At 53.9% G+C, this 26,973-nt stretch overlaps 1 protein-coding gene across 6 annotated transcripts in view; it reads left to right on the plus strand.

The window, feature by feature from the left end:
- IFT122 (intraflagellar transport 122) overlaps window positions 1-26,441 on the plus strand; it is a 73,259-nt gene extending 46,818 nt beyond the window's left edge. For 2 of the 6 annotated variants that reach the window (XM_062200486.1, XM_062200484.1), the window contains 14 exons: window positions 599-652; window positions 3,396-3,557; window positions 7,785-7,951; window positions 10,465-10,636; window positions 11,955-12,057; window positions 14,033-14,173; window positions 15,145-15,242; window positions 19,682-19,782; window positions 21,525-21,690; window positions 22,508-22,619; window positions 23,111-23,236; window positions 24,323-24,402; window positions 24,718-24,882; window positions 25,304-26,441. In XM_062200486.1, coding sequence (XP_062056470.1) covers window positions 599-652; window positions 3,396-3,557; window positions 7,785-7,951; window positions 10,465-10,636; window positions 11,955-12,057; window positions 14,033-14,173; window positions 15,145-15,242; window positions 19,682-19,782; window positions 21,525-21,690; window positions 22,508-22,619; window positions 23,111-23,236; window positions 24,323-24,402; window positions 24,718-24,882; window positions 25,304-25,393 — 1,737 coding nt within the window. In that variant the 3' untranslated portion in view covers window positions 25,394-26,441. The remainder of the gene's footprint in view (window positions 1-598; window positions 653-3,395; window positions 3,558-7,784; window positions 7,952-10,464; window positions 10,637-11,954; window positions 12,058-14,032; window positions 14,174-15,144; window positions 15,243-19,681; window positions 19,783-21,524; window positions 21,691-22,507; window positions 22,620-23,110; window positions 23,237-24,322; window positions 24,403-24,717; window positions 24,883-25,303) is intronic. The other 4 variants (XM_062200487.1, XM_062200485.1, XM_062200482.1 and 1 more) reach the window with 4 other exon arrangements.
- Window positions 26,442-26,973: the final 532 nt, after the last annotated feature.

A 26,973-nucleotide genomic window follows, 5' to 3' on the forward strand; every position in this document is an offset into this window, starting at 1 on the left:
ACACTTCGATTTATGTGGGAGTTTGCTTTTCAGTGCTTGCTTGGAGTGATTCATTGCCTGCCTCACTGCTTTCAGAAGCCAGCTTTCTTCCTTCTCAGCTTCCCCCTGCACCAGTACTGTGGGCTCTGGGTTCCCTGTTTTTATGGCACCATCAGGTAGGCGTCTCTATCTTCTACTTTCTATCCAAGCCACCAGGAGGTGTGTGTGTGTCACCTATCAGTTGGCACCTCCTCTTACCACTCCTGCCCTGATGCCGCTGCCACAGAGCGTCACACAACTTGTTCCTTCCTTTCGGGTGGGGAGCCTCACAAGGAGGCACTGTCGCAGGCTGCACTATCAGGATTTTGTTTTGCCTAATCCTAAAGTGATGGATGCAACCAGGACTTGTTTGCTGTTCTTTGTGTGGACGAATGCTGGGGCTGAAGCCGAGCCTCGTGGGGGCCACAGCCCTCCTGAGCACACGGGGATCATCAGCGTTTGCCTCTTCCCCCTCTGCGCCACCTGACTTTCTGGAGCCTGCCTTCCCCCCCCCCAGCCACTCGCCCACTTGGGGAGCTGAGACGGCAGCTGATGTTGTTCCTTGTTTCTTCCCTTGTAGGCCTTCACCAGGGTGCAGGACCTGCGGTACTTGGAGCTCATCAGCAGCATTGAGGTAACAGATGAAGCATTCTTCCTTCCCAAGCAAGCACAGGCTTGGCGTTAGCCCTCCCGGCAGCAGGTGCCCTGAGGACACGTGAACAAGGCCCAGGTGTCTGCCCCTGCAGGGCAGAGCTGCCGCTAGTGGAGACAGCACCCTGGGGCAAGGATCACTGTCTGCTGCTTTGTGCTCCATGGGGCACATGGGTTCCTGCTCTCTCAGAGCACTGGTTTGTTGTCCAGAAGTGGGATCAGACCTGCCTGGCAAGGTGGCTGTGCAGACTAAAAGGTCCTCAGTAACTGGCTACTGTGTTCTCAGGTTCCAAGTATCTGCAGTGTAGCAGAGGCTTCCCCAGTGTACATGGGCTATGCCTCAGCCCCAGAAATGCACCTGGGGCTGAACTGAGCTCCCCGGGCCTCTAGAGCACCTCCAGCCCTGCCATTCCTGACGAGAACACAGACCTTGACAGCCAAACCCAGACAGGCCTTGGGCGGGCTGAAGAAGCTGGTGCTAGGTGCCCCGGTTGCTAGGTGCTGGGCCCTGCTGTTCTTAAGTTCCACACATTGCATGCTGTCTGGCTGTCTGTAAAAAGGCGTGCTTGTTTTTTTCTCCTGAACAGATTTATTGTGAGCCTAAGGGAATGTGAGATACATTGAATTCCCAGATGGAAGGGTGAGGAAATCTTCAAATGTCTTGTCCCTCTAATCCAGTTCGCATAATAAATACTGTCATGGGCCAAGCCTTGTGCTGATCCCAGTGGGCAAAGGGCTGAGCCCAAGAGAGCCCTGCAGGAGCCCTCCCCCTGCCCTCCCCCCACCACCACCAGAAAGCGTGACTGCAGTCTGCTCTGTATCCCATGCATAGTTGGTGTGCACTGTTCTAATCCTGCCAGCACCTCCACAGGGCAGGTACTTCTGTAAGACCTCTGCAGTAGAGGAGGAAACAGGCTCAGAGAGGCCGTGTCACCTCCGTAAGGCTGCACAGCCAACGACTGTCTGTTTGCCAAGCTTCTACTGCTTTAGTCTAGGCCGTACACCCTTTCCTCACGCACCGCAGACCCCCGCGCATCCTACGGAGTGTCTGTGTCACCTTCTGTGTACCTGCCTGCCTGTTAGAGGCCTGGGAAGTCCAGTGCTGCCTGTTGCCCAGGCTGTTTGTGAATCCACTGGCCTGGGTCTAGGGAGTCTTCATTTGAAGCCATGAACATCCTTTTTCTCTGTGCAAAAGCAGCTTGGCTCTTCGCAGGCCAGCTCCCATCATTTGTCAAGGCCAGCTGAGTTCAGAATGTGTGCTTCCTCTGAGGTGCTATGAGTTGGGCTTCCATAAGGTAACTTGGAGGACTCTGCCCTTCACAGAAAGGAAAGTACCTCTCAGTGAAGATCCGCTTGGACTGCTCCGAGGCCATGGCTGCCTGCTGTTCAGCCTGGCCCACAGACTGAGGTTCCTTAGTTGCCTAGGCGAATGTTCCTCTTTTGCTAAGAGGAGGCAAGGACTCTGCCCATCCTGCTAGATGGCTTCTGAGTATCCACAGATCATTTCAATTGATTATGATGAGCTGCCGGGGGCCCCAAGGGAATAGGGCATAGATTCCATGCCTGCTAAAACCTGTTTCTTTCTTTCTTCTTCTTTTTTTTTTTTTTTTTTAATTTCAATGCAAGATCTTGATTCATTTCCAACTATTCGGAGTTAGTTTATTGGGCAGATTAGCCAGAACTATATGTAGGTTTTTTTTTTTTTTTTAAATTATTTCTGTCAGTGGGGAGGCACGATGCCTCCAGCTGTTAAAACTTTCACCAGCTTGTCTAGGAGTTTGATTCAACGTCTCATCATCTTCCTCCACTATGATACACTTGTGAGAAAACAAGCAAAAGACAACTGCTGCAGATGAGGGGTCGGGTGTGACTGAGTGTTTACAAATACTTGAGCTGTGGAGTAGGGACTATTTCCTAACCCAGGAGGCAGGAACGTGCAGTCCCTTGAGTTATCCTGGCACTGCTAAGCATGCGCATGCGTACACGGGAGTGTTAGGGAGAACCCCCTGCTGACGTCAGAAGGGGCTGTTGTGGTTCGTGGCATGGGGAGAGCTCTGTGATGTGCAGGGAGCACTCGGGATCCCACAGAACTGAGTGCACCTGCCAGCTTCGTCTGCCCTCTGCCTGTCTGTCTTGAATCCGAGCTCCCTTCACGGTGGTACTTGGGTGGTGATCACTACCCCTCCAGCTGCCGTGAGGAGTGAAGAATCCACACGTGTGGAAAGTGTGTACCTGGCACCCAGCATGCATTCAGTGTGCTCTCTGTAGAAAGAGGAACATAGTGAGGCTTGTTTTACTATTGTGTGGTCTCCATCTTGGACAGAAACCCTACACTGTGCCCTTGTCTGTCATCATTCTGGGTCACAACTTTGCCAGCCAGGGCTGAGATGTGGGAGTTAGGAACCACCAGCTAGCGGGTGACACATACTGTCCAAACTGTCCAGTTGCCTTGGAAGAATAGACCGGAAAGCAAAACTGAGGAATTTCCACTAAACAAAGGTTTGCATCTTTTTTTGGTCTTAACTTGTCTGGAAAAAAAAAACCTGCTTTTGTTGTCAAGCATTCCCACCAGCGATGTAGGTGAGACACAACAGCCTGGGAGCCAAGCCTGGGTTCCAGTAGGAACGCCCAGGGGCTCAACTGGAAATAGCAACGTCTACCCTTTGTAGAGGCTGCTTCCTGCCCATGGCTGCAGAGGCCATTTCCTGTGCTTCTAATTTTTCCAGGAGAGGAAGAAGCGGGGAGAGACCAACAATGACCTGTTCCTGGCAGATGTGTTTTCCTACCAAGGGAAGTTCCACGAGGCCGCCAAACTGTACAAGAAGAGTGGGCACGAGAACCTCGCACTCGACATGTACACTGACCTGCGCATGTTTGAGTATGCCAAGGTAACCACCTGTACCCCAGGGTTCTGACCTGCAGTGTCCAAGTTGTTTGCCCCAAGAGGTGGTTTAGATGGAAAACAGCAGTGGTCTCAGGGTGTGGGCAAATGGGTAAACAAAGGAACCATCATTGGCCACTGGTTGAAACTGGTCTAAAACTTACTTTCTGGGCATGTGTCAGAGGGACAGAATGTGACATTTCAGACCTTCCTGAGTGACAGAGTTGGATGGTGTGAGTCTGTCCCAGCACAATCCCCTTCAAAAGTGTTGAGTGCAAGGCTGTGGGGCTGCCTCCCCAAAACTCTCAGACCTCTGTCAGGAGCTTTTAAGCATCAGTGCCCTCAGACACATGCTGTTCCTACAAGTCCAGTGGGACTGTGTGGGGCCTTGCAGCCTAGGTTCCTGGGTGCCTGTGTTCTGATTGTACGGGGCCTTTGTGCTGGGTGCAGAGGCCATGCCAGACCCCGCCCTCACATGTTAGCTCCGTGTGTCTCTCTGCCCTGATGGCTGCAGAGCATTTCCTCAAGGTGGAGATTCCCTTTCAGATTTGGGGTCCCCCATCAAGGTTAGTCCCCAGCAGGTGTGGACTTCTAAGAATCCATATAGGAGAAGAGCTAGCTGGCCCCGGCTCCTGAGCAGCTCCCACAAAGGAGCTCAAACCAGTCAAGACATTTGCAGTTGAGCCTAGCACAAGGTGCAGCGAGCAGCAGGGCTCTTCCTTTACGGAGGTACCGCTGTTAACCTGCCTTTCCCGGTAGTGTCAGAAGTTCTCAGAATATTATTAAGTGAGTCATCAGCCACAACCAATTAGTGGCTATTAATGGTAATTATCTAACTCACGAGTTCAAGATGGAAAATCTTCCCCTTTTTTTTTTCCGTTTCTATTCCTGAAGATGACTGTGTTCTTTGATCTTCTACCATCTGCTCGATGCTGGGGCTGAAGGCTGTGTTTGGCTCCCTGTGATGTGGCCCAGGAGTTACTGTTCACCTGTTGTGGCCAAGCACCTGGGCCCCAGCCAGGCTGCCTTTTCACCTTGATTCCTTCTTCAGATCCAGGGTAGCTTCCCTCGTTTTCCTCTTCACCTTTCTCATGCTTCCCTGTGCTCCTGTTCCTCCCACAGCCCCCACCAGATTTCATGAAACATGCATACTGAGCACACCTAAATCAGTGCGGCTCTCCTCTGGCTGTAACAACATTTTAACTGGGAGCACAGCCTGAAACAAAGATCAGATCCCTGGAGGTAGAATGTTGGCCTCAGAAACAGCTGGAGCTGCTTGTTTCTTGCACTTGATGGTCCTTTCTGGAACCCCTGGAGCCTCCTCAAGTCGGCAGCCCTGCTGCGGTGGAAAAGGCCCCAGAATCCAGAGGCCCGGTATGAGTCCAGATTCCTCCTGCGGGGTGATCTTGGTTGCAGATCTTCCCTGTGCCCAGCCTCTGTGTCCTCCTCAGCTTAGTTATAAGGAGTGCACAGAACAATGCATGGGGCACTTTACAAATGCCAGGCTGTAGGACGGTGGAAATAAGAGGGGCCCAGCATGACCACAGAGTACACCCAATCCTGCCCCTGCTGGGAGGCCCCTCATCCCTCCTCAGGTGGGCTTCATGCACCCATAGTCTCCCACCCAGAAATGTGCCCACTGACACAGTCCATCTGGTTTGTCTCTAGGAAGGTAAATACTGTGGAGCTTGTTTTGGGTTTCAGTTTTTGATCACAGTTCCAAGTAGATTGGTTCTGTTTCAGTCCCCTCCCTGCTTTGCCCGGTAGTCGGGATTGAGAAAATGTGTACATATGCATTATGTTGGGGGAGTGGGGGACACAGTGCTTATTAACATGGCATGTTTTTGTTTACTTGAAAATTGCTTCCCAAGATTCAATCTGGTTTTCAGAAAATTTTTAAATTACATTCCCACATACAAATAAATTGTATGCTTTCCGGATAAGTGACATGTTTATGTGGTGATAAAGGGAATGATAATGCTCTTCACTCTCTGTAGTATGTCCTGATTGAAATCACCACGCAGGAGAACACTGTTAAGTCTCATTCATCACTCAGCACAGCCTTTTTCTGTCCACTGCAGGACAAAATCTTGGCTGTGGCCTCCAGATAACATGTCAATTATATTCATGGAACCAAAAAGCCTTTGAAAACCCAGTTAGTTGAGCCTTGAAGGAACCATTTAGACTCAGCCTCAATTAAGTCCCAACTCCCTGAGCTGTACGGCTCAGGGCTCCTCCTAGGAGACTCCCTCGAGCCTGTGTGCTGCGGGCCTGGCTGGTCTCTCTGGGTCGACCATGCAGACTCATGGCTGTCTCTTAGCCTCCGACCTTTCTTAGTCACTCCCAGGACGCTGAGCGCCCAGAGTCTGCTGAAGACCGTTTAAAGGACATTGCCATTCTCAGATGCCTATTTCCCCGCTGCTGACTTCATTTAGCCATTGGTAGACAGAGTGGCAGCATAAAGAGTGCACGTTGTAGTAGCTGTAAGAGTAAACGGTGAGTCTGCAGTGCCCAAACTAGGCACAGTAAGTGGCTGCTTTCCAGGCCCCTTCCCCTCTGAGCTCCAGAGGGAACCAGATGCCAGCCAAGGTTAAGCCTGTCTTTTTTTTTTTTTTTTTTTAAAGATAAATTTATTTATTTGAAAGAGTTACATGCAGAGAGAGATCTTCCATCTGCTGGTTCACTCCTCAATTGGCTGCAGTGGCCAGAGTTGTGCCGACCCAAAGCAAGGAACCAGGAACTTCCTTTGGGCATCCCACGCGGGTGCAGGGGCCCAAAGACTTGGGCCATCTTCCACTGTTTTCCCAGTTCATAGCAGAGAGCTGGATCAGCAGTGGAGAAGCCAGGACTTGAACTGGCACCCATATGGGATGCTGGCACTGCGAGCGGCGGCTTTGCCAGCTATGCCACAGCGCCTAGGCCTCTCTTTTAACTGAGGTTCTAGCATCAGGGTAAACTAGACTGTTTCTTCTCTTTCTTAAACATTGGGTTGTCTTAGGGCAATTTCAGGGGTTACACAATGACTTGAAAGCAAATAATGGGTAAGGGGCAGTGAGCTAATTGTTAGAGGTCTTGTCTACACGCATTGACTGTGCTTCTTTGACCAATGAACAGTCATCAGGGGGATGAGTTTTCTGCACGATACATGATCCCTGCAACAACTCTGTCTTACCTACGATGCAGATCTGGACTGAAAATGCTCTCAGTGTCCCCTTTTGAAAAGCCCCCACCTCTTAAATGTCAGCACCAATGCTGTCTCAACTATGGTGACTCCTATGTGTGTATTTTGCATGCCAGTGATTTTTTTGAGGCTATTTCTCAAAATTATAGGGACAGCCCTGGGGAGCTGGGCATAGCCCTGGTCCGTGGCAGGGGAAACCCAGGCCCTGCACCTTGCTCCCTGAGCCTCTGGGATTGCAGGCTTCGCACTTCCTTCACAGTTCTCTCCTGGTGGCCTTGGTCCACTTCAGATCCCTTCCTGCTGGCCCACCTTGGCTCAGGTCCCCACCCCTGCAGACCTGACTCAGACCTGGGTCCAGTAACATTCAGTTGAGAATGCATGAACCAAAGAAGAGTTTTGCTTATTGTCTGTTCTCAACGCATACCTGGGCAAGCCAATGGGATGATTCCCTAAGGGCAGGCCACAGAACATCTCAGAAAACAGATGTGAATGGTGCATGTGGTGAGTGTGGTGGTAGCTGAGGGAGGCCACAGGAGGCTGAACCTAGAACTCATTTTGCTGGCATTGAGGGGACCACATGCCAGTCCCGCTGAGATCTCCAGGTATGTGGTATTATCCACACAGCAGAGCAGAGTCTAGGACCGACTGTTTGAAGTTAAACAGCCGTGTTGCTTGTCACTCTGCAGGACAGTGGAGAGAGACTGTCCACTGCAGTGTGTGTGCACGCACATCCACCCACAATGCTCCATGGCCTGGCAAGTGCCATTTGGCTGAAGAACAAGTGTTCATTAGTAAAGGAAGGAAACACTGAAGGCCACAGTCCTTGACACTGTCCCAGCATCCCCAGGAGCACCTGTGGGGCAGCCACAAGCACTCCTCCCCGACACCTGGGACTGCCCCCTGCTCAGCCACACAGGGATGGGCCCCCGCCACATCCTGAGCGCCCGCAGCAGCCAAATGGAACCCTTCCTTGCTCCAGCTTTCGGCAGCCTGACGTAATGCTGGCACAGGAAGCTCTGATCCGGAGTGTTTTTGTTTGTTGTGCTTCCTCAGGATTTCCTTGGATCTGGAGACCCCAAAGAAACAAAGATGCTAATCACCAAGCAGGCTGACTGGGCCAGAAATATCAACGAGCCCAAAGCCGCTGTGGAGATGTACATCTCGGCGGGAGAGCACGTCAAGGCCATCGAGCTGAGCGGCGACCACGGCTGGGTCGACATGTAGGTTTTAGCCCCTGCCCCCAGAACGTTTGGCAGCATGTCTTGTCATGTCAGCTCTTGGTTTTGACTGACGAGGAAAAAATAGCTATTCTCTAAATATCTAAACCAAATGTGGTAGCGACTACATCATAGCGGAGTCAGGAGATTGAGCCAGGCAGTCACTGATTTTGAGGAACTTCTCGAGTTCCTGGGGCAAAGGGTGCTGGGGACCCAGGAGGGGGCCACCCAGACAGCAGAGCTGCCAAGGACTGAGCCCTCACTACAACCGAGGCACTGCGGTAAGTTTGTAGGCCCCTCGGGTGACATTTCTGCATCCATCTTGCAATTGAGTAAACCGAGGCCCAGGAACACACTATTGCCAAAGGCCAAATAGTAAGGAAGCCATGTGCTGAGCTTCAGCCTCTGCTGAGCAATTTCTGTGCCCATGAAATGTCTGGTGGTGGGAACCAAACAAGTGCAAGAAAAGTTCTAAGTAATAAGGAAAGGAGGATTCTGGGAGCAGCTGTGGACGTCTTTGCAGGAAGGGGCCTTGAAAGATGTCAAGAGGTAGAGATGGCAGGAGGAAGAGCCCAAGAGCAAGTGGGTCTGGTTGGAATGAGGCTGGTGTGGGAGCTGGAGGGAGGGGCAGCGGGCTGCCAGCAGGGCTGCCCACACCGGCCACACTAGGACCTCGGGTACCAAGTGGAGGCACTTAGATTTGCACAGGTGGGGAGACCCCGTCATCAGGGGAAATTAGAGCAAGAGAGAATGGCTGGCCAGCGCAGCAGGCTGAGATGGACAGTGGTGGCTGAAGGTATGTATGAGACGCAGAAGAGGCCAGCGCAGCAGGCTGAGATGGACAGGGGCTGAAGGTATGAGACACAGAAGAGCTGCAACTGAGGGGCCGCCTCGAGCTCGATGCCACCTGCAAGGTAGAGAATAGAATAAAAGAAGTGGGCTTCAAAGATGTGATAGGCTTGGTGAGCTCCATTGGGCTTCTTGGTCGTGCAGGCGTGTGCCCGTGTGTTGCCACGGCTGACTGAGAAGGTCAGGAAGGAAGTTAGCTCAGTCTGCGCCGTGAAGGCTGTTGGTTGTTCTGGAATCAAAGTTGCTTCTAGGTTAGTAGTGGCCCAGCCAGGTCCTGGGATGGGGAACAGGCTGGTTCATGACAAGTTGTGCTGTTGAACTGCATTGTATATATGCCGCTGAAGTGAGCACTTGAGCTGCATTGTGTGGTTGGCCTCTGGGCCTGTCCCAAAGAGACCTTGGTGGGGGGGTGGGGAACCTACTGCTGCATCCTGTTGTCCAAGAATGAGGTTTCTTGAATGTGGAGGCAAAGATTTTGCCCCCAAAATTTTTCTTTTCATGAAAGGGGTGGCACAGAGGAGAGCCAAGCAACATAGGCCCCACTCTACCCTCTGGTGTTTCATCTGTCGCTTTCTTTTTAAGTGCTGTGTTTCAAGTTACCCTGGGGACACTCAGCTAGCTCAGGAAAGAAATCAGAAGCATGTTCTGTCCCTCTTCCAGGTCTGATTGTAAAGGGTGCTCTCATCCAGGGCCATGGGACTCGATGGGAGAGGGCTCTTAGGGGCTGCCTGTGCCACCTTTCCCTAAAAATGTGTCCTTTCCCTGCTGAGCAGCGTTATTTTTAGATGCCATTATTATTCTAAGTGCAAACTGACAGGCCTCCCCAGCTTGCCTGTCTCTGAGATGGGATCTGTTGCAGCTGCTTCCCCTTCCTTCTCAGCGGGCTGGGATTCGGAGCCCTTACCCCAGTAGAGCTGGTCTCACTCCAAACACCAGCCTGACCAGAGGGAAAAGGTGCATTCCATCCACCCCATGTCCCCATGTGCAGCGGGAGGGCTGGTCACCATTGGGAAGAGGGGGTGAGCCAACTGGTCCCTGTGGCCCCTCACTGTGGTCAGCCCCTTGGCCAGTAAGAGGGCACAGTCAGGGCTTCCTGCAGACCCATCTTCTGGCACTCAGAGCAAGCCGCTCATGTCTCCCCTAGCGCGCATCCCTGGAGAATTCTCACGCCTCAGCCTCTCCTCTCCTGTGAGCGTTCCTGAATTGGTGGTAGAGACAGCACTCTGCCACTTCCTGGCTCTGAAGCCTCTGGGGGAGGCTGCACCTTCCACCCTAGGCTTTAGTCTTCACATCTGTGAAATGAGAACAGGAGCACCCACCCGTTAGGGAAGATTCACACATGAGAAAGCTCACAGCACCACCTTGGACCCAGCAGGAAATTGGCAGACCTTCTTTTCTGCTGGGCAGGTTAGTAACTTCTGTGGCAGACACGTGAGGTGACAGAAGATGCCCCTCACAGGCAGCCTCTCCTGGTCCCTGGCTATGTTTCCAGAGCCCATTCACTGCCGTTGACAGCACCTCCTGAGGCCGTGGTGCTGTGGTAGCGCTGGGCACGACAGAACAAACAGCCGCAGAGCCGCCCTTGAGGAGACCCACAGCCCCTTGCTGCTGCTTCCTATCAGACCACTTCACAGGGCCCTCTCCTCCCCGCCCTCTCCACTTTCCAGGTTGATTGACATCGCTCGGAAGCTGGACAAAGCTGAGCGTGAGCCCCTGCTGCTCTGTGCTCACTACTTCAAGAAGCTGGATAACCCCGGCTATGCTGCCGAGACCTACTTGAAGATGGGTGACCTGAAGTCTTTGGTGCAGCTGCACGTGGAGACCCAGTGCTGGGACGAGGTGAGGGCAGAGTGTGCCTCATGGGTGGGGGGTGCAGCCTGAGCCCTGGGCCACAGGCAGGTGTATACAGGTGCCCCTTGGGATTTGGATGGTTATAAGCCTCCCATGGTGGAATGAACATTGGCCTGGTGGTCAGAACCCTAGAGCCTAGAACCCTCTGAGCCATAGTGTCTTGGAGAGCTTTCCCATAATACTTTTCTCTCCCCTCCCCTCCCCTCGCCTCACCTCCCTCCCTCCCTTCCTTCCAGAAAATCTTCATTGGCTATCTGCTCTTTTGTGGCTCTAGGGTAGGCACTAGGGCATGAGTGTTCACACAAGGGCTCCAGTACCTGCAGTTGGTCTGAGCTGTCTTGACCAGCACCAACAGGCTCAGACTGTCTCTGGTGTGGAAACACACTTAGGTGACATTTAAAACCGTCTGGCTGGCATTTTGTAGCAATGCCACCTATACTTTCCATGTCCAAGTTTCTCCTTCCTGGCCTACCCAATCTTAATTCCTCTGCTGTGAAGGGTGGATGAGGAGGGTTAGCCAGGCCACTGCAGAGCAGCCGATGCCACCCTCTCCATGCTTGGCTCCCATCCTCCAGCTCGGGCCACTTGTGTCCTGGAGTGAAAGTGACCCCGGGCCTCTCCCCTTGTCAGCCAGCCAGGGCGGTCTCTTATACAGGGCAGCTAGGAGACCTTTGCTGGGTTAAGAGCTGACTTGGCTGCTTTCTGCCCTCCGAGGGTGACAGGCCACTGACAGGCTACAGTGGCATCTTGAGAAAAATGTACCAGGAGGTTTCTCAAGTGGCCATAAGTGACATCACGGAACAGGCCTGGCCAGACAGGAGGCAGACTTGGTGCCATGGCTTGCTTCCCTTCCTCTGGCCTGCCAGTGATCTGGGGCTTAGGTGAAGCAGCCACTTGGTCCTGGACAGCCCCAAGCCCACAGTCATCTTTGACAGCTGATAAGCAGTGATGATGAGAATGTCAGTTCTGTTTCCTTAGGTGTCGCCTGCAATTAAAAGAAATCTGTTTGCTGCGCTCCATGAGCCTACGCAAACCCTCAAAATAAAATGTTTCCGATTCTGTAGTTCAGAAACAGACTGTGTTGTTATTGAATCCAGTCGCTTGCATATTGCTGTTAATTGCCTTTTGTTTTCAAAGAGCTGATTTGTTTTTGTGTTTCTGGGGGTGGTTGGGTGGGGAGGCTCTCTCCCCCTCTGAGTTGTCAGGCTGGCAAAATAGGACATCCCTAATGGATTCAGCCAAGTGCCATGTTTTCGTGGGGGCTGCAGGGCTGCTTCATTAAGGATGGGTTTGCTCCTTCCTCCAGGCCTTTGCTTTGGGCGAGAAGCACCCTGAATTTAAGGATGACATCTATGTGCCCTATGCCCAGTGGCTGGCAGAGAACGATCGTTTTGAGGAAGCTCAGAAAGGTAGGCACTCAGACAGACTGGCAACTGGCAGGAGGGGCAAAGGTAGGCACTGCCCAAGAACACATTTCAAGAAAGCTGCCAGGCCCCTCACATCTGCACTCTCCAAGATAGGCAATGTTCCGTGGGGATGTGATGTATTTGGGGATGAGAGATGGAAGCAGTGGAAAGGATGCAGACTTTGGAGGTACATGGCTCGTGAGCCCCTCACCCACTGCCTAGGGACCTTCGCAGGTTCTGTCTGCTCTCTCAGGTGCTTTGCACATCAGTCTGTATTCTCACTTAATCTTCACTACAGTCACATGGTATTGGTACTGTGGTGGTTATTCCCATTTTACAGATGAGAAAGTGCAGGTTGAAAGAGGTAAAAGCATTTGCCTGAAGTCCTATAGCTAGGAAGTGGCAGAGGTCACTGGGACCAGGGTTAAGTGAGGACAAAATGAGAGGACTGCCACAGATGTGTAGCACAGTCACCTCCTCTTTCCTTACTGAAAATAGAAACCCAGGTTCCATTCTGTCTGCAGTCAGTGGGGTGACCTCTGCTCCTTAGCATCTCTGTGGGTGAAATGGGCTGCACACAAGGTAGGCGGGAGCTGAAATAGAAACCAAGCAAGTAAGCTCTAACTGATAATGGGAATCATGATTTTAAAACTCAGCTGCCTTTGCTGTGTGAGGCACCGGCTGGGCACTTAACCTGCGTAACCTTGAGTCTTGCCAACAGCCCCACAGAGACACAGGCTCAGTGTGCCGTAGAGTCACAGAGGCAGTGAGCGGCAGAGACTTGGACCAGGATCTGTCCAGCTGGGGAACCTGATTCTTCTGCCTGTGTTTCGCTGCCTGTTTAGGATGTCTTTAATTGAAGCTGGGTGTGTCATAATCCATAGCATCTCATTTGCACTTCTATATGGTAACAGTTGCCACCTCGGACACATTGTGGAACAAATGTCTCTCTGTGGGAGCCCTGCAGTTAAAAGCCAGGCTGAAGGACAGCGTGTTCTCCCCTACTGCAGCATTGCCAGAGCACCCAGTTGCTGAAGTATCTGCATGTTTGGGCAAAACACATCAACCTATCCATCTGTCTGTGCCTGCCCTTCCAAGAATCCATCGCCATAGTAACTTGGTGCTCAGACAAGAGATTGGAGGGGAGGATGGGACAAAGGCCAGACCTTTCCTTCTCTCAGGCAGAAGGTTGGGATCATCTGGAGGCCCACATGTGGATGAGTGTCACAGCCACAGGTGCTTCGCTGGCAGCCCCTGACGTCCAGAGGGGCTGGCCACAGAGGAAGTGCTCAGGGAATTTCTGTTTGGTGGATAGGGAGAAGACTGAAAGATTTGTGGCTTGTTTGTGCAAGTGTCGGGTTTCAGTAACTGAGCCAGATCTTTCTAGATTGTTATCAAAAAGTGCTCAGTTGAAACCAACTTGAGAGACCTTGAGCTGGGTCCTCTTCTTTGACCTTAGGTACGATGCCTCATCTCTATGTTGCAGAGCCCACTCTGTTACCTGACAGAAGAGGGGATGATTTTCTCTTCTTGTGTCTGTTGTGATGCGCCTGTGAGGAAATTAGCAAAGAAAACGCTTTATAGACAGTGCAGCCCGGCCAAGGCCGCAATGTCAGATCCGGTTAGTGTCGCCTCAGTTAGCTTTGTCCTGGAGTGGAGCAGGGGGCAGAACCCACCAAAAGATGAGCAGGTGTTGTCATCACACTTTGCCCTGCAGTTTGGCCCCTCAGGTCTTCTTTTGGCCAGGCTTTCCCTACTTTGGTTGCCTTTTCCCAGCCACAGAGGGTTGTGTCTCACACAACCAGGGTGTAGCCTCAGTTATTTATAGGTTTCTGCCTGAGAGGCAGCCCAGCAGCCAGGCACTACAGATGCTCTGCAGTGAGTGTCCTACTTCCAACGCCGCCCCCGCAAGCCCCGTAGACTTCTCCCCTGCCTCCTCGTCAGGCTCTCCGGACCACGTGTGCTCTTGTGCCCTCAGCGTTCCACAAGGCCGGGCGGCAGGGAGAAGCTGTCCGGGTTCTGGAGCAGCTCACGCACAACGCCGTGGTGGAGAGCAGGTTTAATGATGCCGCCTATTATTACTGGATGCTGTCCATGCAGTGCCTCGAGATAGCTCAAGGTAAGGGAACATCGGCCAGGCCGCTGTTTTCCCCAGCCCCGCTCTGGCACCAAGATAAACATCAAAAGAGCTAGGCTGTTTTAATGAAAGCCCTGGGCTTGTTTATTGAGTGTATTGTCCATCAGCCTGTCTTGCGGCACATAATCTGCAGTGTCATCTCTCCCTAGTTTGTGGTAAGGATAAGGGTGGGATGGGGGCCACCTGGGTTGCGGTTGGGAGGTCCTGCCCTATGCAGCTAATTTAGAACATCTCTCTCCCCTCCTACCTGGGAGCCCATAGCTAGACCAGGGTAAGCACTGGCTTTAAAAAAAAAAAAAAGCTTAATTAAATGAAAAGATGAACAAGAGATCACTTGACAATGATACACACTGGATTCTCACTCGTGCGGGGGTTAGGGGGAGACAGTCTCAGTGTGTCTTTCTTTCACTGAGGGAGTTCTGGAAGCAGAGGGGATCTGAGCAGGCCCTAGTTCCTTCCGAGCTCTGCTTGCCCCTGTGTCCCATGGGGGCACTCTGTCCTGCTTCCCCCCTAAGGTTTCTGTCTGGCCTGTGGTTTGTGTTTCTAATGAGAAGGAGCAGAGAGGGAAGAGGCCCCAGGTGAGCATGAGTCAGGTTGGCATCAGCGTGCCCTTGAGCCAGGCTCCTCTGCAGGTCCGGGTTGGTAGCCACCCCTTCTTGCCATGGAATGACCTGGGAGGGTGCAGTGTGAGGTCTGAGGGGAGCCTGAGAGAATGTCTTCATGCTTCTTGGCCATCTGCTCTGCCCAGCTAAGACTTCAGCGTCCTGGGGTGGCCACCACTCCTAAGCAGAGCACCCTTCTTATCACTGCCCCTCTTTGCTCCTGACCTTGGGGTAGGAGTGGGTCTGGTGTTGCAGAATAACTGATGCCGACAGTAGCGCCATCACCTGGCTCTTCTGTGGCCAGTGCTAGGCACGGGCACTATATGACACATCTCCCCTCCCTGTGCACAGCAGATCCTGCCCAACAGGACTTGATGGTTGGCAAGTTCCACCACTTCCAGCACTTGGCTGAGCTGTACCACGGCTACCACGCCATTCAGCGGTACACGGTAAGGGGAGTGGGAGCCAGTGCACTGCACCTGTCTTAAAGAGCCACGGCTGTGGAGTGGAGACATATCCCTCGGGGGTGATGAACTGCTGGGAGATCCTGGTCTCCTCTGGGGAGAGAAACCTTTGATTTTCCTTGGTCTGCTACTTGTTTGACTTGCAGCAAGAACTGGGCTCCTGGATTGCAGTCCAGAGCTGGGACAAGTCTTTATGAATACTTGGTTCAGGCTTTGATGGCTCAGGCCAGCTGTGGATCACCTAGGTAAGGACTGTCTCTCCAGAATGGCCAGGGGGGTACAAGTTCCGTGGGGCTCTCTCCCTAGACAAGTGAAGCCCAGGGTTAACCAAAAGTTTGAGTTCTTCCCCTCGCCCTGCCACTGGCTTGCTGTGAGTCAGTGTGCAATTCACTTTACTTCTCTGCCCTTCGGTTTCCTGTCTATGAAATACAAGGAATTGTTTGGGCTCCAGATACCCAAATAGTTCTTTTTACTCATTTTCTAATTCTTTGGATGAAGCCATTTTATAGGCTTTATTTTATTTTATTATTTTTTTTGTTTGAAAGGCAAAGAGGCAAAGACAGAGACAGGCAGACACACAGATCTCCCATCCACTGGTTCACTTCCTAGATGCCCAGGATTAGGCTGGTCCAAAGCCAGGAGCTGAGAACTCCATTCACATCTCCCATGTGGGTAACAGGGACCCCGATTACTTGATCCATCATTGCTGTCTTCCAGGGTCTGCATTAGTAGGAAGCAGGAATTGGGAGCAGAGCTGGGACTCAAACCCAGGCCCTCAGTTATGCAGTGTGGGAATCCAACATGGTGTCTTAAACAAAGGCCCACCCCAAAACCATTTTAACTCTTTTTAAAAAAGATTTATTTACTTATTTATTTATTTGAAAGGCAGAGTGATAGTAAGAGAGAGAGAGAGAGAGATCTTCCATCTGCTGGTTTACTCCCCAAACAGGTACAATGGCTGGGGCTGGGCCAGGGTTAAGCCAGGAGTCTGAAGCTCCGTCCAGATCTCCCACCTGGATGGTTAGCAGGGGTCCAAGTACTTGGGCCATCTTCCACTGCTTTCCTAGGTACATTAGCAGGGAGCTGGATCAGAAACAGAGCAGCTTAGACTCAAACTGGTGCTTTGATATGGTATGATATGGCATGTTGACATGGTAGGCGATGGCTGAATCCACTGTGCCGCATCCCTGGCCCCTGTTTTTAACTCTTGTGGCAGTGGGGAGCAGGTGGCAGGTGGTACACAGCATCCTTGTACTGTGTGTCTCCACGGTTACTTAGCACATGTTGGTTGAGCTCCTGCAGTTTGAGCGGGTCCTGTCTGTAAGGCTGGAAACATGTTAGTGTTTTCTGAGCACTGACTATATGTCAGGCAGTGTGGCAAGAGCTTTATGACATCATCTCATTTCATGCTGCCAGTCACACCATAGATCAGTACCAACACCCCCACTTTACAGATGAGACACCGTGGTATAGACAGGCATAGATATATAGGTATAGGTGTAGTCAGGGCAAGGTCTCACCGCTGCTACGTAGCAGTTTCAGTATTTGGATCTTGACAGGCTGTCTCTTAGCCTCCCTTCTCTCTGCCCTCTAACCTAGAGAAGGCAGGCTGGTTCAGCCCACTCTGCATGGCTGTTGCTCCAGATCCACAGATACACTGACCAAAAAAAAATTGAATCTGTACTGAATGAACATGTAGGACTTTTTTTTTCTTTATCCCCTAAACAGTACAGTGTAACAGCTATTTACACAGCAGTACATGTGTCAGGTATTTTTTGTAATGTAGAGGTGATTGAAAGTCTTGGCCGACGCTGTGGCTCAACAGGCTAATCCTCCGCCTTGCGGTGCCGGCACACCGGGTTCTAGTCCCGGTTGGGGTGCTGGATTCTGTCCCGGTTTCCCCTCTTCCAGGCCAGCTCTCTGCTATGGCCTGGGAGTGCAGTGGAGGATGGCCCAAGTGCTTGGGCCCTGGGAGACCAGGGTAAGCACTTGGCTCCTGCTTTTGGTTCAGCGCGGTGCACCAGCCACAGCAGCCATTGGAAGGTGAACCAATGGCAAAGGAAGACTCTCTCTCTCTCTCTCTCTCTCTCTCTCTCTCTCTCTCTCTCACGGTCCACTCTGCCTGTCAAAATTTTTTTTTAAAAAAAAGAAAGTCTTTGTGCAGCCAGCATTGTGGCTTAGTAGGTAGAGCCACTGCCTGTGATGCTAGAATCCGATATGGGCACTGGTTCAAGTCCCGGCTGCTCCACTTCTGATCCAGCTCCCTGCTGATGTGCCTAGGACAGCACCATAGGATGGCCCCAGTCCTTGGGCCCCTGCACCCACTCTGGAGACTTAGAAGAGGCTCCTGGCTCCTGGCTTTGGACCTGCCCAGCTGCAGCCGTTGCGGTCATTTGGGGAGTGAACCAGCGGTTGGAAAATTTCTCTGTAACTGTGCCTTTCAAAAAAAAAAAAAAGTCTTTGGGAAAATGTGGTTATACTCTGCAAATACTGTGCCATTTACCTAAGGGACTTGAGCATTCATGGATTTTGTCATCTGTGGGGAACTAGTCCCCTAAAGATACCTAGGGACACCGTAGCTTGGTTTAAAAGGGAATTTTGAAGGCTCCACACTCCAGTTGTACTGTGTAATTTTGGGCAAGTCTTCTACCTGCTCTGTGCTTCAGCTCCCTTCAGCATGAAATGGGGATAATAACAGTATCTACTTTTGAAGGTTGTGACGATTAAGTGAGTTCCTAGTGGAAAAGCACTGGCAGTGACCTCACGGAAGCCTTAGCTCTTACCAGTGCCCCAGCTTCCTCCCAGCTACCCCGATCCCTTCCCTGGGCACTTTCCCCACCCCCGTCTGTGCCAACCACTCTTTGCCTCTTAGGAAAGTGTGGCAAGAAAGCCTCCTCTGACAGACTCTGCCTTGCCCTCTCTTCCCACAGCGGAGTTAGGACACTCAAGGGACCTCACCTCCCCTCCCGTCTGCTTTCCCTGAGATGAGACCCCCTTGGGCAGCTGATGTCTCTCAGGTGCTCATTTAGAGAGAAGCCACCAGAAAAAAAGAGTCCAAACTCAGGCTCAGTGGGCAGACCCCGGTTTGGCCTGGGTTTGCCTGAGCCGGTCCTGAGCCCTGCGCCCAAGCTCCGAAGCTAAGGGGCTTCACAACAGCTTGCGGGGGTGGGGTCTGGTCGTTGCTGTCCTTTGCTTCAACAGATGCCTGCTCTGTGACAGGATCTGCATTGAGGAACGTGACACTGCCCCTGCCCTGCAGGAGCTCACGGTCTAGTGAACAGAACAGCCCCTCAAGGGAAGAGCTTCAAGGCCTGTGGGGAGGTATTTTGGAGGTGATGGCCCCTAAGCCAGGAGGAGGAAGGCAAGGACGAGTGCAGTGGAAGCAGGAGGAGGAAGGCCATTCCTGGCAGAGGCCACAGCCCGTGAGTGGTGGTGGATTTGGCCCTGGGGGACAGAGCAGGTCAGGTGACTGGCAGGGAAAGCGAGGGCTCCTTCCTGAGGCAGGCTTGTTGCCCAGAGGAGAGGGGCACATCCTGAGGACCCTCCATTCTCTCTGGGAGGTTTCTTAGCAGTAGAACCAGAGGCCTGCCTCATCCTGGCTCTCACCCAGAGAAGGATGCAGTCTCAGGTTTTCTTGGGTTCTCACAGCTGCGAGAGGCTGTGGAAATTTAAGTGGGAATGAAAGAGAAAATGCTGGCTGTGAAGTGAGGAAGTCCACAGCCAGGTGAGTCCACACGAGTTCGTAGCAGTTAGGAGGAAGCCCTGTGAGTCAGCCCCAGCAGGACCCCTCGGGGAGTGTCAGTTTCGTACCATTTCCACGTTTGGGTCAGGGGTGGGAACTGGCCAGCTTTAATCCTTGTCGTCCACAGCTTTGCTAGACATGGTGGTCTCAGCTTGCAGCATGCCAGGTTCCCTCAGATGGGGTCCCCTCAACCTCCTGCATCCCTTCCTGGTAGAAGAGACCCTGTGTTTGCTACGCTGAGCCGCCAGCAGCCTCTGGGTCCAGAGCCCTATTCATCCCACGGGTGTGTTCCGAGTGCCAGGGTTCGGGGATCAGCAGGTGAAACCCCACATGTGCTGTCGCTGGCTGCCTCTGCACTGCCCTGAGAAGGCATGCAGGCTCCTGGTGGAAAGGCTGAATGCCTCTTTTCAAGGCGGCTTGTGTCGGGGTCATGCCCTAAGTTGCATTCGGGGTATCCCTTTAAAACTACATGAAGACAACCCGGGCTCGGGGAGATGGGGTCCTGAGCAACCCCGGAGGCCGTGCAGCTGGGAAGAGACATTCTTGGCTGGCTGGCCCCTCAGTTCAGTGCCGATGAGAATGTGTGCCTCACTAGACTGAGACAGTGGCTGTGTACCCCACATATGCTCTTTATGGAGCTGCCATGGAGTCCCAGTTTACTTTCTCTTTTCTCTTGCGACAGGAGGAGCCATTCAGTTTCCATCTTCCTGAAACCCTTTTCAACATCTCCAGGTTCCTGCTGCACAGCCTGACCAAGGACACTCCCTTGGGCATCTCTAAAGTGTATCCTTTCTCTCCAACACTCTTGGTCCCACCCCTCTTGTCTAATGGCCCCGAGATGTTCTTTCCAGAACGCTTACTGGCAGAAGCTTCCCTCTCTCCCGCAGCCCTGGGGAGGGGAGAGCGCCTGCCCTCCTCCCGCTCTTCTGCTGCAGAGGAAGCTCAGCCCGGGAGGCCGAGGGGCCCATGCCAGGGAGGATTGCACTGCAGGGTTCTCTGGGCTCAGCCAACACAATGTCCCAGGCCCTGTCAGAACCCACAAGTGAGGGTGGGACTGACATGGAGGATACACCAGGCTTTGCACCTGGAATCTTTGTCACTTCCCCAGGTTGGGGGCGGGGTGACGGGGTGACGAGGGGAAGGAGTTTGTTCACCCAGGTATACAGAACACCTACTGTGCCCCACACACAGGGAGAGGCAGCAGGTGACACAGCTGCTGTCCAGGGAGAGATGATCCATGGTGTGTCCTGTGCCTGCAGGTGGAAGGCTGCCTGGAAGACAGCATGCATCCTGGAGGCCGAGGCAGCCAGGGCAAAGAGTAATGTAGATGTGCCAGGGGAGCACCTAGCACGCAGCAAGCAGGGGGGAGCGCTGGAGAGGGGCCTGGGGGTTCCTGCGAGTTTGCCTTTCCTGTGTCAGTGAAGGCCAGCGTGGGGCCATGAACAGAAAATGGGCCTGATGGGATTGTGTGGCCAGAAACTATAGGAAATGACCAAAATCTTCAAAGTCCTGGAAGTCCTAAAGCCCTCCTTCTCTCCATCCTCTTCACAAGCTCCCTGTTTGCTTAGCCCCTTCGCAGTTCCAGCCCGGCCTTCCAGAGCAGGGCCCTGAGGTGTGCTCCCTGGGGCCCGGCCTCTCCAAAGACCTGTCATTTACATTCCAGGGGAACCCCCCCCCCCCACCGGGCTCCCAGCTGCCTGAGACCCTGCTCACTGGCGAGTCAGTCTCATCCCAGAGCAGTGGTCATGGCACTACATTGGACCTCTCCAGGAAGCTCTGGGCGAGCCTCACCCTCTGCTGTCCACTGGGGACTGGAAATGGCTCCTGACATGGTCCCTGACTTGGAAGAGTCCCATTGGAAACACATACAAGGACCTCACCTACACAGATGGGTTGAGTTGAAGGGGGCCCCCTGGGGTAGGGGGAGCAATAACACTTGAAGAGTGGGGGGCATGGGATTTGGGCCTCCAACATTGAGCTGGGAAGGAAGCTTACCTGGGAACGAAGGGGTTGTGGAGGACAGACAGAACCTAGGCCCAGCAGTGTTCAGGTGGCCTGAGGTCAGAGCACAAAGGCCTATCAGCCTCAGGCCCAGTGGGCCCCTGGTAAAGTGCAGGCAGAGAGTGCTGGGTGTCCAGTGGCCTCTGAATGGGACCTGAAGTTGGCTCCCCAGGCAGACCAGGCCCAGGACCGGAGTGGGAGGGCGCTTGACGCCAGGTGTCCTTGAGCCAGTCTGGTAGGCTCAACACATCAGGGATAGCTGTTTTGGCTTGGTCAGGGTACAGGATGAGCCATCAAGAGGCCCAGAGAACCTCCACTGGGTTAAAATATTAATGGAAATGGTGCTGCCTTTATTTGTGGAAAAATCCCTGGACCTTGCTTTCCAAGAGATATAATTACAGCTCACAAAGGAGCAAAGTTCTCCGCAGGCTTCCGCCCATGTCCTGGCACCAGCATGAGCTGTGCTCCAGTGTCAGGCTCCCTCCCAGGGTGGTCTCTGCCATCCTTAACCTTGTTAATGACAGGAACACACTCTTCACCCTGGCCAAGCAGAGCAAGGCGCTGGGTGCCTACAAGCTGGCCAGGCACGCCTATGACAAGCTGCAGGGCCTGAAGATCCCTGCCAGGTTCCAGAAGTCCATTGAGCTGGGTAGCCTGACCATCCGCTCGAAGCCCTTCCACGACAGCGAGGTGAGGACACAGCCCCTTGACGAGCCTCTTTCTGTCCTCTCCCGTGTCTTCAGAGGATTCCTGCCCAGCCTCGGTTCCATCTAAGAGGGTTTCTGTGTCTTTGGAGCTCTGTGCTCGGCCCTGCGGAAGCCTCAGCATTCCCGTGCCTTGTTTTCAATGCCCCGTGTCTGTCTGCCAGCTCAGTCCCCAAGCCTTCCCCTAGGCTCTCTTGCTACTGCTTGGGCCCAGCCCCCACTGCCTGGCACCTGGTCTGTTCCACACCTCCATATGCAGGGGACTCTGTATATACCTCTAGTCTGGCTACAGGCTGGCTCTCATCCTAGGAGCCCCTGCCCTACCCGACCCCGTTTCTGGAACCAGGTAGTAGCTCTGTAGCCATTCTGCCCAGAGTATCCACACCCTTTCTGTCTCAGCCCACTTGCCTCCAGCCCAGCCAGCTGTGTCTCTTTCAAGCTCAGAGCAGAGACTTGGCATCCAATCCCATCTCCACTACCACCATTTCCTAGCTGCATCTCAATCTTTCTGAGCCTCGGTTTCCCCCTCCATTAAGTGGGGACATGTGTGGTACCTTTCCCACAGTGGGCTGTAAGGGTAAACAAGGCTACACAGGTAGCACAGGGTCCTGCTGAGCTCTGCCTGTGAGGAGGCAGCTGGGCCTCTGCCATAGCTGTAGACCTTTGTCTGGCTTCAGCACCGCACAGAGCCTGGCCCTACCCCAGGGAGCTGGTCTTCTTGGTGGCCAGGGCCTGGGGCCAAAGCCAGAGTCGGGCAGGGAGAGGACCAGTGTCCCCTGGGCAGACTGTGCTGTGTTCTGCAGGAGCTGGTGCCCTTGTGCTACCGCTGTTCCACCAACAACCCACTGCTTAACAACCTGGGTACCGTCTGCATCAACTGCCGCCAGCCCTTCGTCTTCTCTGCCTCTTCCTATGGTGAGTCCTGGTGCAGGCAAGAGGGCAGCCAGGCTGACGAGCACCTTGCTGCTGCCACGGCTGCCGGACACACAGAGCGTCCCCGGACCCAGGGCTGCCCACCTGACACCCTCTCTATGGACCCAGCAGGGCTCTGTACGAGCAATGCCCTGGTACAGGACCAAGGTGGCTCCCAAGTTCCCTCTCCTCCAGTAGTGACGAAGGCTCAGAGACCCTTTGCAGCAGCTGGGCTGAGGCCCTCTCATCGCCCCTCAGAAAGGAGCCTGCCCAGCTCCTAGGAGGAGGGGAAGCTAAAGGCACCTGCCTGATATGTATGCTTGTCTCTTACGCAGAGGGGTGGCCTGCACCCCTGCTTACCCTGAAGGAGCCTGCCAGCAGGTGGGGAAAGAACTTGTGGTCACACCACCTGTCGACTGCTGCCCGGTGCCAGCCTCCTGGCCCCAAGGCCACCATGCCCCCTCAGCTGCTTCCTTGTGTCCTGTGTCTCCCAGAGGTGCTGCACCTGGTTGAATTCTACCTGGAGGAGGGGATTACTGATGAAGAAGCCGTCTCCCTCATTGACCTGGAGGCGCCGAGACACAAGCGGGAGAACAAATGGCAGGAGGTCACAAGCAGCAGTATCCTGTGTCCTGGCTGAAGTCTGCCTGGGCTAGCAGTGCACTCAGTCTACAGCAAGGCAGGAAGGGGGAGGGGGGCTTGGAGGCGGGGCTGTGCCAGGGCAAGGTGAGGACAGGGACCAGAGCCTAGAGGATTCTGGGGCACTGCTGAGCCTAGCCTCATGGCTTCTGAAAGATCTGAGAAGCCCATGTGGCAGCAGAGTGGGGATCAGAGATGGGAGAGAAAGGCAGGGCCAACAGACATGGAATGGCCTCCACCCCTTGGCCTTCCCCCATGTTTCCTTCCCGTGAGGGTCTCCTACCCACCCTTGTTCCTGAAAGACACTGGCCATGCCTCTGGCCATGCATAGCTAATAAGTGGCCAACATGGTGTGTGATGTCCATATTGATGGCTCCAGCTCTTCTGGTTAGGCTACTTTTCCACACAAGTGAAAGGAGCCATGACCCGAAGAGGCTGCACAACAAAAGTACATGCAGACGGCCAGCAGCTGAAGCTCAGTGAGATCCAGGGCTTTGCTCTGTGCTCTCGGAGGCTGTCTCTGGGCTTCTCCCAGCTTTGCTGGCTTCTGGGTAGCTCTGCCCCTAGTCAGCACTGCCTGTCCCCACAACACTGTGAGAGATGGCAACCAGGGGTGCCAACCCTGTTTCCCACTGGACTGGGAATCCCCAGATCTGGCGACTCAGCTGTGCTGGGAGAAACCCCAGGGTGCATCTTGTTGGAATAACTTGGGCCATACCTCAGCTTGTCCTGTGTGCAGGAAGAAGGATCCTGTCAATGGTGCAGGCTCGGGTTCTGTGTTCCCAGGCTGAATACAGGGCATGCACCTGTCAGCCCCTGGGACCTGTGTTGGCACACGGCAGCTGAGGAAGCAAGTCTGGGGCTGAGTGTCTTCCTAGCAAGCTCACAGGTGATGCCACTGTGCTTGGACCGTGTTCTAAGGAACACCCGGCCGGTTGTCAGGCAAAGAAGGGAGACCCAGCCTGTGACTGGCGCCTCAGCTCACCATGGGCCCCACCGCGCACTCAGCTGGGTTGTGGCCGGGGTCTATAGCACTGATTCCATCCTTGACCGGTCCCCCCTGCAAGATGCCCAGATGCTAAGGCTGGAGGAGACCCAGGACTCCACGGGAGATGACGACCCGTTCACAGCAAAGCTGAGCTTTGAGGTGAGGCCGCTTCTGTGAGGATGGGCTCCTAAGGCACGCAGGGCCTGTTGGGAGGGCAGCCTCAGCCCCCTCCTGTGTGCATGGGGACCCTCAGTGGATGTGACAACCGGAGAAGAGCTAAGACCCTTTCCTGTGAGGCTGGTCTGTCTGCAGGGGCTGACAGCCGCACTGCCGCCTCCAGGAGCTTGTCACTGTCAGGGCCCTTTGGGACAGAAGGTGGGGTTCTCCCCAGCCAGCCACAGAAATGTAGGATCCTGATGCACCATTTCTGACTGAGGGTGCCATGCCCTCCTTCCCATCTGCCTGGCCCTGCAGCAAGGTGGCTCGGAGTTCGTGCCCATCGTGGTGAGCCGGTCAGTGCTGCGCTCCATGAGCCGCCGGGACGTCCTCATCAAGCGCTGGCCTCCGCCCCTGCGGTGGCAGTACTTCCGCTCACTGCTGCCCGACGCCCCCATCACCATGTGCCCCTCCTGCTTCCAGGTAGGTGCCCACTGCTGGCGCTCCTGTGGCTGCGGGCTCCCAGAGCCCTGTCTATTGCCTTTCCACTTCCCAGGTACCCCCTGGGGCTACCGGGTGTCCAGGAGGAGCACAGTGATCTCTCCACGGCCAGTGTTCTCCCAAGCTCCTGCCTCCTCCCCTGCGTTTCACCACTGTCTGGAGTGGACTTCCCCGGCTCTGTGTGTCCAGACCTGTGCTGGATCCAGGAGGGCCTGTGCCTTCGAGCTTCCTTTAGCAAAAGGGGCCTCAGCCCCTCCTTGCCCTCCCTCCACGGTGCTTCTGTTTCTAGCTCTGCCTCACTGCCAAGCGCCCTCCCTGCCTGGCAGCACGTTCTGGGCCGAGGCTTAGGGCTGAGCACCCAGAGCTGTGGACTGGGGTCAAGGCCAAGGTCATCTCTCCTCAGATGTTCCATTCGGAGGACTACGAGCTGCTGGTGCTTCAGCACACCTGCTGCCCATACTGCCGGAGGCGCATCGATGACTCAGGCCCGTGACCCTGAGCAGCACCCTCAGGCCTGACTGCCGCCCGAAGCCGCCTTGCAGGCTCCTGCGCCGAGGGGGAGAAAGGAGTTAAGCTGAGTGTCCCCTGCCCAGATGAAGTTTGTATTTTTGGGAGGGACTTTGTATATCCTTGGAATTCCTATTTTTGGCTTTTCTTGCCTTGTAAATAGCACCCAGAGATGGGGAGAGAGTGTACATATATTTTCTAAGGAAAAAAAAAATCTGTGACTTTGAGAAGGGCTCCGAGTTTTTGTGGCAGCCTGCTCGAGCCCACAGATCTGTCAGACCGTCAGCATGCACGCTTGGCCCACAGATTGCCTCAATAACGACAAATAAAAGGGCTACTTATTTTCATCAGTGTCTGCCTTTTAGCAAATCTTCATATTGTCTGCAGCTTAATTTCCTTATGCAAAAGTGCACCTGTTTCTAATTTGATCTGAAAGGAACATTACATTTGCGTGCTCTTAAAATTTAATCTAATGGAAATGGCAATATGGGAAGAAGTAGGGGAGTGGGTAGTTTTTTGTTTATTTTGGCTTAATGGGGATCTGTCTTGACAAGAAGATTAGATACCTGGCTCCAAAGAGGTGGCACAGAGGTACGGAGCCTGCTCTCCTGAGCCCACCACATGCCCCAGCCCCTCAGCGGGGCTCTCCCCATCCCTCCTCTCCTCAAAGAGATGGGTTCCCCCTGAGAACCCAGTCCTGCAGCTCGAGGCGGGGAAGGCGTTGCGGGCGAGAAGCTGGGGAAGGAAAGCGCTTGCTTCTTGGGGACTTTTTCTTGGCCAGCCACATGCCACGTGCACATGGAGGGAGAACTAGGATTTCCTTTGGGTTGGGGAGCAGAAGGAGCTGAGAGTGGCCCCTGTGTGTGCATCCCTGGTGTCCGGTTCCCTTCTCGCAGCATGCAGCCTGCCGTGAGGGAGGTGGTGAAACAGGGCTTGATGCCATGCCCCAGAGCAACAAGAAGCAAGAGGGCTTTAAGAGATGGGCAGGCGCGTGTCAGGGGTTGTTTTCAAAACCACCCTTGTCTGTGAAGTGGGGGCCCTGGTGCATGTGCCCATGGGAGGGATGGAGAGCCTGAGGTCTCGGCAGGGGAGCAGCTGCAGAGGACCCCTGCCCCCACCCCCGCCAGCCCCCTTCTCCCTGCCTCCCTCTGCACCTCTCTTTGGAGATGAGGAAGGAAAATAAAGAGAGGGAGCCAGACAGTTGTGCCAACAGAACTCCTCCGTTGAGTGTCTAATTACTTACGATCATGCATGCTCTCTCTCGCTAAACATTTATTAATGTGTTAGGATTTCCATTAGCGCGTTACTTGAACTGAAATCATTTGCATATGGCTGGGAAAAAGTGGAAAGGGAGAAAACAGCTCCAGCTACCCAACAGGCGTCAATCACAGTGACAGATCAGATGGTCCCTGCTGGTGGCAAGGGAGGGGCCCAGCCTCAGACTCCCACATGCACGTTGTCAGCCGGAAAAGACGAAGACGAGTGCACGGGGTGCTGGGAGCCGAGCCTGATCGGAGCTCCCACTTCAACTGAACACTACTCGTGCCTTGTCTAAAGGGCACTTCA

This window comes from Lepus europaeus, chromosome 9, assembly GCF_033115175.1.
Source record: "Lepus europaeus isolate LE1 chromosome 9, mLepTim1.pri, whole genome shotgun sequence".
NCBI lineage: Eukaryota > Metazoa > Chordata > Mammalia > Lagomorpha > Leporidae > Lepus > Lepus europaeus.